Source organism: Polypterus senegalus, chromosome 12 (genome assembly GCF_016835505.1).
Source record: "Polypterus senegalus isolate Bchr_013 chromosome 12, ASM1683550v1, whole genome shotgun sequence".
NCBI lineage: Eukaryota > Metazoa > Chordata > Cladistia > Polypteriformes > Polypteridae > Polypterus > Polypterus senegalus.
The window spans coordinates 153,616,820-153,629,016 of record NC_053165.1 but is presented as its reverse complement, the minus strand read 5'-3'; the positions used below and the strand labels follow the sequence as shown (position 1 = coordinate 153,629,016).

The 12,197-nt window shown below is 37.5% G+C and overlaps 1 protein-coding gene across 1 annotated transcript in view; it reads left to right on the top strand.

Moving 5' to 3' along the window:
• cep152 (centrosomal protein 152) overlaps window positions 1–12,197 on the top strand; it is a 61,546-nt gene that overhangs the window by 779 nt on the left and 48,570 nt on the right. Inside the window, exons 2-3 of the mRNA XM_039770346.1 lie at window positions 701–817; window positions 11,660–11,769. Coding sequence (XP_039626280.1) covers window positions 731–817; window positions 11,660–11,769 — 197 coding nt within the window. The 5' untranslated portion in view covers window positions 701–730. The remainder of the gene's footprint in view (window positions 1–700; window positions 818–11,659; window positions 11,770–12,197) is intronic.

The window sequence follows — 12,197 nt, the reverse complement described above, 5'->3', positions numbered from 1 at the left end:
TCTTCTTCTATTTTCCTATTTTGAATCTGCATGTGGCGTTTCACCGACCAAACAACTGGAATTTTTTTACCAAGCATACAAATATTAGAGTGCAAGTAGAAAGGTCCAATATTCACAGACAACAGAAGAAGCTTTGAGGGGTTTAACATAAAGAGTGAATAAGGATACACAGCAGAGACAGAATATTTTGAAACAAGAAAGTGAAGAGGGCAGAGTATATTTCAGATCGTTAAAGCAGCACAAAAAGTTCATGAAAGCAAGTGCTAGTAGGCGAGTCATGAGCCGTACTTTAAATATTAATTGAGCCCTGTGATGAACTAGGTGCTCCATTCACGGTTGGTACTCGACGCTGGTGAAACAGACACTGGCTCTCCATATGCCTGAACTATTTATGTGGGTTAGAAAATAGATGGATGCATGAAGTCTCATTAAAAAAAAAATAAACAAAGTGCAGAATACATATTGATGAGCTGGGTATGGCTAAATGCTTTTGTTCTTTCCAAAGCTTTTCTTTTGTTAAAATTAAGTTAACATTAACTGACAAGAGTTTGGTAGTTAAGCTGTCAGCAAAAAGGACTAATGTCAGATCTAAATGGTCCAATTAGTTCATATTAGGTAAAAAATGTGGACCTCTACCTTGGTGTGTAATTGTTTTTAACAGAGCACTTTTAATAAATGGTATCTATATCTTTTTTGACAGATTTAAATAAGTTGATAAAAACCTGGGAAAATGTCAATGGACTTTGTAGTACCAGTGCTGCAAGCTGAATGTGAAGAAGAGGAGTATGATGAAGATGATATTGCTCGGCAACAGGAGGTGCAGTATGGTCTTGGCAATATTACTTAAGTGCTACTGAGTATTACTCTGTTTGTGCCGTGAGTTGCCTTTACAGACACATTTGTTAAACACCACTAAGATATACAGGGTGTCCATAAAGTCTGTGTGCAATTTAAAACAGTTGTAACTTTGTAAGTATATGTGATAGAAAGAATCTGTAAAAAGGATTAGAAAGAAGAAACACATTTTTTATTGTTCTCGTTCATTTTCAACACGTCCACCATCACTAACCACCACTAATACAAAGGGTAATACAATTCTGTAGTTCTGGGAAAATATTTTCAAGCTGATTTTCAGTAATACCACCAATCACATCAATTATCCTAGCTTGCAAGTCTTCTAAAGATCGACGTTTGGTTGAATAAACATTCGTTTTCACGTCTCCATAAAAAGAAATCCAATGGAGTCAAATCTGGCAAACGTGGAGGCCAAGAAAATGGTCCGCCTCTTCCAATCCATCTGTTAGGGAATTTCTCATGTAGAAACTGTCTAACATGCAAAGCAATGTGACAAGGAGCACCATCTTGTTGAAACACTGTGTTCTGTATCAGTCCTAATCGTTCACGTTGATGAATAAAGTCATTTTGCAGTATTTCTAAGTAGCTATCACTATTAACAACACGTCCTTCAAAAAAGAATGACCCTATTACTCGATATTTTCCCAAAGCACACCTTTAAGAGAATCTCTTTCATGTTCAACAGACTCATGGATTTTCAGTTCCCCAAATACGGCAAAAATAAAACTTCTAAAGACAAAAAAAAACTAGATACATCAAGCTTTCTAATCTTTTTTTATGAATTCTTTCTATCACATATACTTACAAAGTTACAACTATTTTAAATTGCACACAGACTTTATGGACACCCTGTGTTTAAAAAAAAAAAAAAAAAAGAGAGAGAAGGAAAAAAAAAAGAAAAATCTTGAGACTTTTTCATTAAAGGAAGGAAAACTGAATAAAGCCATAGAACAAAAATAATTAAAAAAAAAACCAAAAAACCTTATTTGAATACCAAGTTGGATAATTATTGTGTTCCATGCTAGGTAGAATAGGACTTCATCATACATGAGATATATATTCCTATGCAGCACATATAGACAATGCCTAATGTTACTCCTGAAATACCCTGACTTTGGTTTTCTGGATACCCACTAACATGTACATCAGCACAAATGTAATTCAATGGTTTTAAGTATATCGTACCTGTGGGCAACTCGGGCTCCATGCACAATGCTACAACAATAGCAGATATATCTCCTTGTATAAGTTCCACAGAGCCAGAATTATATAACAAAGTCTTAATTGAAGAAAATGTTAAAGGCTGCTTGAGCTACTCCATATTTAATACCCATCTTTACATATAGTAGCACATAACTTTGCTTTGCTGATTAGATAGGTTGATCAATTCATGCTTGTTTGTCTTGAGATGTGTAGTTGATGGCTGCTCAAATAATCAATTCCATCATGTACGATAGTGAAAACTACAAAGTCAAAGCAGTTTCGATGTTTTACAAGTAGTATGAGTTTCTAATTCAGTTTCATCATCCATCCATCATCCAACCCGCTATATCCTAACACAGGGTCACGGGGCAGTTTCATCATTGATTTCCAGTAAGACCCTGAGTTAACTTATTACCCTGCCAATGTTGCCATTGAGATCATATGTACTCCATGGCCAGTTTGATAAATCTTCTTCTTTATTAATAGAAATAGCTCCCTCTTCCAACCATTCAATCATGAGACTGCAATTTAATTTAGCATTCAGGCATGATTAAGAGGCTTGGCTTTTGCTTGACCAAAGATTACAATGTGTAAGACTTGATCTATGTGGCTTTGGTCGTAGTATGGTGGTTGCTGCCAAATGTAGTGTTTCTAGTATTTCGCACACAGCAACCCTTCCAGGATTTCCATGCACTGTATTCTTTATTGAGATGGCATAATGAATAAAAAAGCATCCAGTAAGTGGCCGTTATGTTAAAGAGAAACGTCATCGTGGAAATGGCCAAGCTAACAGAAATGCCACCAGCACTTCAGTAACAACTCTTTTACAATGATGGCGTGTCTGACTGTACAGCATGTCAGAGGCTGAATCAAATGGGCTACTGTAGCATAAAACCGCCACATTCCTCTCCTGTCAATAGTGGGCATACAGTCACCAAAACTTTATGATTGCGATTTGGAAAAATGTCTCCTGGTCCAATGAATCTCATTTCTCTTCTGTGACATGGAGATGATAGGATCAGACTTTGAAGTGAACAAGTTGAATCAATTGATCCATCCCGCCTTGTACTGATGGTACAGTCTGGTGGTGGTATAATTATGTGAAGAATTTTTTGTTGGCGCACTTTAGGCCTTGTGATAACAATTAAGTGTTATTTCAATGGCACAGCCCACCTACAAATTGCTGCATACCATCTTTGGTCACAATCTACCCTTTTTCAAGTGAATAATGTGCGCTTTCACAAAACAAGCCTCATCCCAAGTTGGTTCCATGAACATGACAGTGACATCAATTTACTCCAGTGGTCTGCAAAATCCTTAGCTCTCAAGCTTCTTAAGTAGAGCGACGTTTGGAATGGTGGAGGATCTGGAGGTTTGCAACATGAACACAATAATTGTGGGGTACTTTTTAGATAGCATGAACCAAAATCCCTAAGGCATTTTTTTTTTTTTTTTTGTTCTTTATTTCGCCTTATACAATTTCTTGTATTAGGAGTTTGTTAGTTTTCGCATACCCCTTGGGGTCAGAGCGCAGGGTCAGCCTTTGTACAGTGCCCCTGGAGCAATTGAAGGTTAAAGGTCTTGCTCAAGGGCCCAGCAGAGTAAGATCTCATTTGGCAGTGACGGGGATTTAAACCGGCAACCTTCGGGATACCAGCGCAGATCCTTAGCCTCAGAGCCACCACTCCGCCCTACAGCAAATACAGCAGCAAATAACTAAAACCATACCTCAAAGAGTTTAGGGTATTTTGAAGGTGAAAGAGGGGCTTTCCTGTTAATAGATGGAAGGGCCTAATGTCTAGGAACATCTGTATTACACCCTTGTGTTTCTTAACTGCTTACGATAATATTGTCAATTGAATCTCCATTCCCGCACGTAAGGTAGGTCACTGGTTCAGTCCCCACCAATCACGCACTGGCAAGTCTCATTAACTGCTGTGACTTCACTTGCAGGATTGTGGAAGCAATTGCTTAGTATAGAAAAGTACCTGTGCTATGCATATTACTTTTTGCATAACACAAAGTAACACTCTCACACTCAAAAAAGAGTCAGTTTAGAGTTGATAACATGGATATCTTGAGAAAACAAAACCACAGACATTTCTGCTTCATGCTTCTAGTGTAGTGCCCCCGTCCACTTTAACTCTTTCAGTGGGGCGGATGTCATTTTTGTCAAAGGGAGGGGTGGACGGTGGCAGTCAACTGTAAATGGTGACAAAACCCACTGTTATGTTTTAGTTGGACTATCTTTGCTAGAAGCAAAGTTAATTCATTGGTTTGACCAAACTCCCTGTTCTGGCGTGAGTAGTGAGGACCAAACAACGACAAAAATGGCTTTAACATCTGGCAAGAGATCGACGCGAATGCGTAAAACAAAATACTCCATTGACGATGTTTTACATATTGCTGAATTGGACTCTGACTAGTCAGACTCCGATTTTGATATTAATGATTGCAAAAAAAGTGAGGTACCAGCATCAGCTGATTGGTCTCCAGCTGATCGAGGTGCTGAACAGGTTCATGTAGCAGATGCGCCTACAGCAATTTTCACCTGGGAGAATTGCCATTTACATTGAAAGGAGGTGTAAACCAGATTGCGATGTATTGCGACTGCAACTGCCTCTGACTCCCTTGCCCCCGGAAGACAGTCTGGTAGAATTCCTGGTGAACTGGTGGCCACAGCACGCAGAAACATTGAAGTCATTGCTTTGTGTGCTTTTCATAAAACTGTGTTTTTTGGAAAAAAGATATTCAGCCCTCAAAGAGTTAATTAAGCAAAGCTGGGGATATAATGGTAGGTTTTTAAAAGATTAGATTGTATCTCATATTTTGTCACAGTCAATTTGAGGATAGGTCTGTGACCACAAGATGGTGTTATTGCACCACTTATTTTCTTTATCTTTAATCTATCTGGTCTACGCATGTGCAGTTGGTCCTGTATGGTTACAGTTGCTTCTGTGCTGAGATGTGGGGTCTCGTTTTAATTTTTTTTCCTGTGTCTTCATGTATGTTCACCCTGTCCTGAGTGAAGTCCTCTTGCGCATGTACAGATATTTAAGACCTGAAGTAACGGAACTGGTTTGAATTGGTTATTATCTCGGATCAACTTGCTTGCTTTATGAGTTGTCCCTATATACACTCACCTAAAGGATTATTAGGACCACCATACTAATATGGTGTTTGACCCCCTTTCGCCTTCAGAACTGCCTTAATTCTACGTGGCATTGATTCAACAAGGTGCTGAAAGCATTCTTTAGAAATGTTGGCCCATATTGATAGGATAGCATCTTGCAGTTGATGGAGATTTGTGGGATGCACATCCAGGGCACGGCTCCGCTCCACCACATCCCAAAGATGCTCTATTGGGTTGAGATCTGGTGACTGTGGGGGCCATTTTAGTACAGTGAACTCATTGTCATGTTCAAGAAACCAATTTGAAATGATTCAAGCTTTGTGACATAGTGCATTATCCTGCTGGAAGTAGCCATCAGAGGATGGGTACATGGTGGTCATGAAGGGATGGACATGGTCAGAAACAATGCTCAGGTAGCTCGTGGCATTTAAACGATGGCCCAATTGGCACTAAGTGGCCTAAAGTGTGCCAAGAAAACATCCCCCACACCATTACACCACCACCACCAGCCTGCACAGTGGTAACAAGGCATGATGGATCCATGTTCTCATTCTGTTTACGCCAAATTCTGACTCCACCATTTGAATGTCTCAACAGAAATCGAGACTCATCAGACCGGGCAACGTTTTTCCAGTCTTCAACTGTCCACAAATTGTAGCCTCTTTTTCCTATTTGTATTGGAGATGAGTGGTACCCGGTGGGGTCTTCTGCTGTTGTAGCCCATCCGCCTCAAGGTTGTGCGTGTTGTGGCTTCACAAATGCTTTGCTGCATACCTCGGTTGTAACGAGTGGTTATTTCAGTCAAAGTTGCTCTTCTATCAGCTTGAATCAGTCGGCCCATTCATTCTCCTCTGACCTCTAGCATCAACAAGGCATTTTACCCACAGGACTGCCGCATACTGGATGTTTTTCCCTTTTCACACCATTCTTTGTAAACCCTATAAATGGTTGTGCGTGAAAATCCCAGTAACTGAGCAGATTGTGAAATACTCAGACCGGCCCGTCTGGCACCAACAACCATGCCACGCTCAAAATGCCATTTGATTGGTTGATTAGATAATTGGATTAATGAGAAATTGAACAGGTGTTCCTAATAATCCTTTAGGTGAGTGTATGTGTGTGTATATATATATATATATATATATATATATATATATATATATATATATATATATATATATATATATATATATATATAGCCATCTTTTTTTTTTTTTTGTCTCTGATTATTCTGACTAACTAATACAGCTAATAATAATGATACATTTTATTTATATAGTGCCTTCATAAACATGGTTTATGAAATCTAATGGGTGGTGTTTTGGTGAACCATTAGTCTCTGTATATTTCAGACATGTACAAATACCACTTAATCCATTTTTGGAATTGCTGGATGTCTGAAGATTTCCAGAAACCTCAGTTGATGCTTTGCTGTACTCCTTATCATCACCATCATTGGTTTACCAATCATTTTTGAATAATCGCACCAACAGTTATCACCTCCTCTTCAGTCTTCTTGCTGATGGTCTTGTAGCCCATTCCAGCCTTGTCCCATATGTCCTCTGGCAGCTCTTTTGTCTTGCCTTGCCCAAGATGGTGTAGAGGTTGGAATGGAAGAAATTGATTCTGTGGACAGATGTGCTTTATACACATCACAAGTTGAGTTCAGGTGTATCTGGAATTGATTGATTGTAATGCGTATGCCACGTGAACACACAGCAAAATGTGGGAGTCAGAATTCTGGCTGAATTGTATCAGATACTTATTTCTCTCAATGACAAGCAAATCAATTTATAACTTTTATGTAACAAGTTTTTTCTGGATGTTTGGTTGATATTCTCTCCATTAAATGAAACTACCATAAAAATTAGAGACTGTTCATTTCTTTGTAAATGAGCAAACTGACAAATTCAGCAGGGGATCAAATGCTTATTTCCCCCACTGTATCTATCGCCTTTCACATCTCTCTCTCTCTCCCATGAAGCTTCTTGTACAATCCATGACCAGAATTCAAGCTGTTCTGACAGCCGAAGTCCTTTCTTGGTGCTCTTAAAGAAAGTGAGCATTTCCTACCCATACACCTTCCTTGTTCAACTTTTTCTCTTAAATTTATTGGAACTAAGGCTGGAGTAAGGCCAGGCCAGGGCCCAGTCACATGCATCATGACACAGGGTCACTTTGCAGCCATCAATTTATTGAATGTATAATTTTTCATTTAAGATATTATTTATTAAAACACACTGGATTATATGAGCTGCAGCCAGCCTTGGGCCTTATTTAGGTTTTCTTAAGGCATCTAAACTACATTCCCTCACGCACATAATCTCTGAGTCATACTTTTAAACAATTGGGCATTCTCACGTCAGGTGTGGCCTTTTACTGCTTTAACATGACTCACAATTGTCAGTTTTCTCTTTTGCATTTTCTAGAACATTTGGACCGAAAAATCCCAATTTTGAGAAGTTACGTTATAATAATGTTGATTTATAGTGACAGATCTTATTAACTTGATTAAAACGACTGGTAGTTTGACTAAATTTATATTTTACGTTTGTAGTATTTTAAATACGTTTTGTTTAAAATACAAAACAGGAAGACACAACTCTTTAACTTTATGAATTTTTGGTCTTGTTTATTTAGTTCATGGCTAAGTCATTTATCTAATGTGGGGGTTTTCTGCATTTTTTTCTGTTGATTACGTATTTAGCTGGTTGAAAATGGTATGAACTATGGTAAATTGATTAGCTATTCAATTAAAATTAGATTGGATAATACCTTGTGACCCCCATGGGGAAATTAAAAGTTTACAACTTAGCAGATTGAACCGTTTATAAATTATTTTTAAAATTAAAGATATAAAATTAGTGTGAAGCTACGATCACCTTAATATATTTTCCTATGCAGTATACAAAAAGTTTTTTCCTAACACAATTTGTTCTCCCAATAAAAAAATGCATTGTGAATATTGTGAAATCCTTCCGGATGGGCTGGAAGAAAGCGTGTCATACATTAAAAAGGCCTTGTTGAAAGTAAGTAGACATTTGCTTATTGATTTGGCTGCCATGTAAATGGAAACTTGGTGAAGGGTCAAAAATTCATTATCAGTTCCGTTCAGTTTCTGATTGTGCGATATTCAAAACTTTGAGAAACGTTGATTTTAGCATTGGGGGGTGTGTGTCTGTCAGTAGAAATCTGAAATGTCTTCAAATTACAATTTTCTTTAGAACATTATGCAAGTTTTTTGTGTTTTATGACTGCATCCTAGCAAAGATACAGGCATTTTGAATGAGCAGTTTCTAGGATATCCACCCTGAATGCTGAAGCCTATGTACAATAAAATGCAGCGTTACCGTGCTCTTGGAAAGACTGTAAATTAAAGTTGAGTGTACCACATCAATGCTCAATGAATTTGGAATTTCAACCCGGATGATTCGGAGAAAACACAGCTACCCAGATTGTACGAGTTTGATTTAACGTTGACCTTTTACCTTAGACAATTGTTTAAAGTAAAATGTATAACCTGGTCAGCCGGAAATGTCATTTTGTGGTCGAAATGCATTAGGAGTAAAGTAAAACCTATTTAATACATTTATTTTACTCTTTATTTCCGCAAAAAGTGCCATGCATCTTTATATGCTTTTTTTAGGCAGACCAAGTAGCAAATCAGCCTTTTTCTAATTAGTCTGACCAAAAACTCATGTGAACACCCCGCAGTGGGACAGTGAAATATTACAAATCGGAACTCCTAATAGTTTGAGAGCATGTGAATATAGCATAACTTCATAAAAATTCATTAAAAAATTATTTTCAAACAAGTTACATCATGTTTCTCTTGTTAAAGTTTCCAGACCTATTGGGTTTGGTCCAGTTCTTATCTCCTTCTCATTCAAAAACCATTTTACACTATGTCCAATGATAAATGCCGTACAAATTGTTTAATTTAAGTAGTATTTTTTGCTGTCTTCTCTGTTGGGTTACGGGACCAGACCTATTGATTTGCAAAATGTTTGCAAAAGTAGATTTTGAAATACTTCCTTTATTTAAATATACACATGTGTGCCCACACTCATAGAAACTTATAAATGAAGATGGCTTCTTTGCCCTACTACGAGGTGTGGCAGAAAAGTAATGAGACTGATTTTATATTTACCAAAGTTTTTGTTTTTTTCAAACATCAATGTTATCCCCTTCAAAGTAGTTCCCTTGGGCAGCTACACACCGATGGAGACGTTGTTCCCACTGTTGGTAGCAGTGCTGGAAGTCTTCAACCGGTATGGTCTTCAGCATGTCCGTTACACTCTTTTGGATGTTTTCTAAAGTCCCGAAATTACGTCCTTTGAGGACATTTTTCAGTTTAGGTCACATGGACTGAGGTCAGGTGAATAAGGGGGCTGGGGAACCACAGGAATGCCTTTTGAGGTCAAAAATTCTGTTATGGAGAGGGCGGTTTTTTGGCACCATTTTGGCACAGACCTTTCGCATGTGCAAATGTTCAGTCAAAATTTGATGAACGGTAAATCTGTTCAAATTGAATTGTTCACTCAACATTCTTAATGTTAACGACGGTCTGATCTCACAAGAGTGTTCACACGTTCGATGTTTTCATTGGTTTTCGAAGTTGAAGTCCTCCCTGAACGGTGTTCATCTTCAACATGTTTTCTGCCTTCCAAAAATGATTTGTGCCAGCGAAAAACTTGAGCTCGGGATAAAGAATGTTCCCCATAGGCCTGTTTTAACTTTTCAAACGTCACACTTGCTGTTTAATGGCACAACGTTGCTCCAAATTCCGCTGTTCCGTTTTGTATGACGCACAACCAAAAACACAACTTCGCTAATAGCAGTCACAAAAATCACGTAGTTAACGGAAGGAGTTGAAACTCGCACTGAGCTATGGGAGGGTACTGATACACGTGCTCTATCAAGGACAACAGCGCAGCGTTGCCAGATTACTTGCAGTGTTGCCAGTCTCATTACTTTTCTGCCACACCTCGTAATGTAGTTTACGTGCAGATTGATTAGTGAAAGAAAAGAACACACATACATATACGTGTAAAGGTCGATGTGCACAGATGCATTAAGCCATCCTCGTGCCTATCTATCTGTGCAGCATATTTACTTCAGTAATGATTCATTTAAAACAAAGCACATTAGGTCATATGAAAATGTTCACAAGATTCAATTTTCATTTAATTTTACTCTACATTTATTAATGTACATAATAAATGTTATATAGTTTACTTAATTCGGTATTATTGTACAGTAAAACCGATTGCGTTGCATTGTAAAATCATCTGTTGAGTGAGTGATTTCTTGTGGTGTCACTAAAATGTAATTTACATGGAACTGTGTGGACTGATCCATTCCAATATGTGTGGTTATTTTGAGCCAATCAGAATCAATTTTTTAGGCTGCTTTTTCATTGGCTAGCTTTATTTTCACTGATTATCAAGTTTTCTTGTATTGAAATGTCAAATCATAAATACTGTATGAAGATGTCTGCAAATCTTAGTGAAAATAAAATTCAGTAATTTGATGCTATTTTGCCGTTTTATTGTCCGACGTGGATTTTTTTAAAATATATTTCTCGTCTCCTTCATGACGGGATTGCAGTCATTGGAAGGCATAGTGTTTTTTTTTCTATTTTTAATAAATTATTGAAGCATTGCTGAACTAAAATGGTAGGGGTAAAAATAGACAAAGAAGACAAATTTGTCAGTTTTGCAATCACCGGAAGAAAGAAATCTTTGAGGTAGTTTGACAAAATCAAAAAAAAAAAAAAAAGGAAAAACAAATTGGCAAAGATTATGCAGTACATTAATAAAACAATAATTGGAAACAAAATGTTCAGATGAACTGTCAAAATATTATGTCTATAAATTTATTTTTATGTGTTGATTGTACAACTAATCATTACCATTTGTGCAACACATTTCTTACTACCTCATTGTTTAATACAGTTTGTCAATCAAGTTTAATTATATTAAAAGTTCTAAGAACTGTAATGTGATGCTGCTATCTCACAGAGTCAGTGTCTTGGGTCTGAATCCTCCTGAGTCACTGTCGGTGTGGACTTTGCATTTTCTCCCGATGTCTTTGTGTGTTTGTTTGTTTTCTGGCTATTGTGGTTTTGCATCTACCTCACAAAGATGTGCGTATCAAGTAAAATGGCGAGGCTAAGTTGGCACCGTTTGAGAGTGTGCATAAGTGGGTCCCTGCAATGGACTGGCATACTGCTTAGAGTTTGTTCCAGCCATGAGTGTGGTGCTGCCAGTATAGACTTTACCCTTCATAATTCAGAACTAGATTAAACAGGTTTGAGAATGTTATATCAAATAAGTTCTGTTTCTAGATACTGTTCATGTATAATCCCAGTAAAGAAAAAAATAAAATGTCTTTTCTGAAACAGAAGAATTTGTTCTGTTAATTTTTCCTATAATCATTTAATCTAACATGTTCTGAACCTCACAGATTCATCAGTTACTGGCCAACCTTTCTGATGATGCATTAGATGACAGCAGAGATTTGTCGTCTCCTGAAGGAAATTTTTTGGTCTGTGATGAAAATGAGGAAAATGAAAGGTAAGGCAATTAAAAGGAATGCACCCCCCTGAAAAATGTTTTTTATATGTTACTTACCCCGTGTATTTTGTAGTGGCGGTTCAGTAAAAAATGTAATGTTCTCTTGCAGAATGGAGAGAAAAACGTGTATAAATATTTTAGAAGCCAATAGTGACCGATGCTATACAACAGCAAAAGTCAAAAGCCTGCATGAAAAAAATATATATCTCATGTTACTCATTTCGCATAATCCAAATCGGTTAAAACCAGTTATCCAGACGTAAGCTCAAAATGTGCTAAATGCGTGCATTTTTCTTAAATCCTTGTTAAATATGGTCAATGCCTTCCTGAATGATCAGCGTATTTCATAAACTGGAAACTGAAGTCTTATTGGAGCCTTTGAATTGAATTCAATTGAAGACTCGCCTCTCCCCCTCATTCGATGGTCA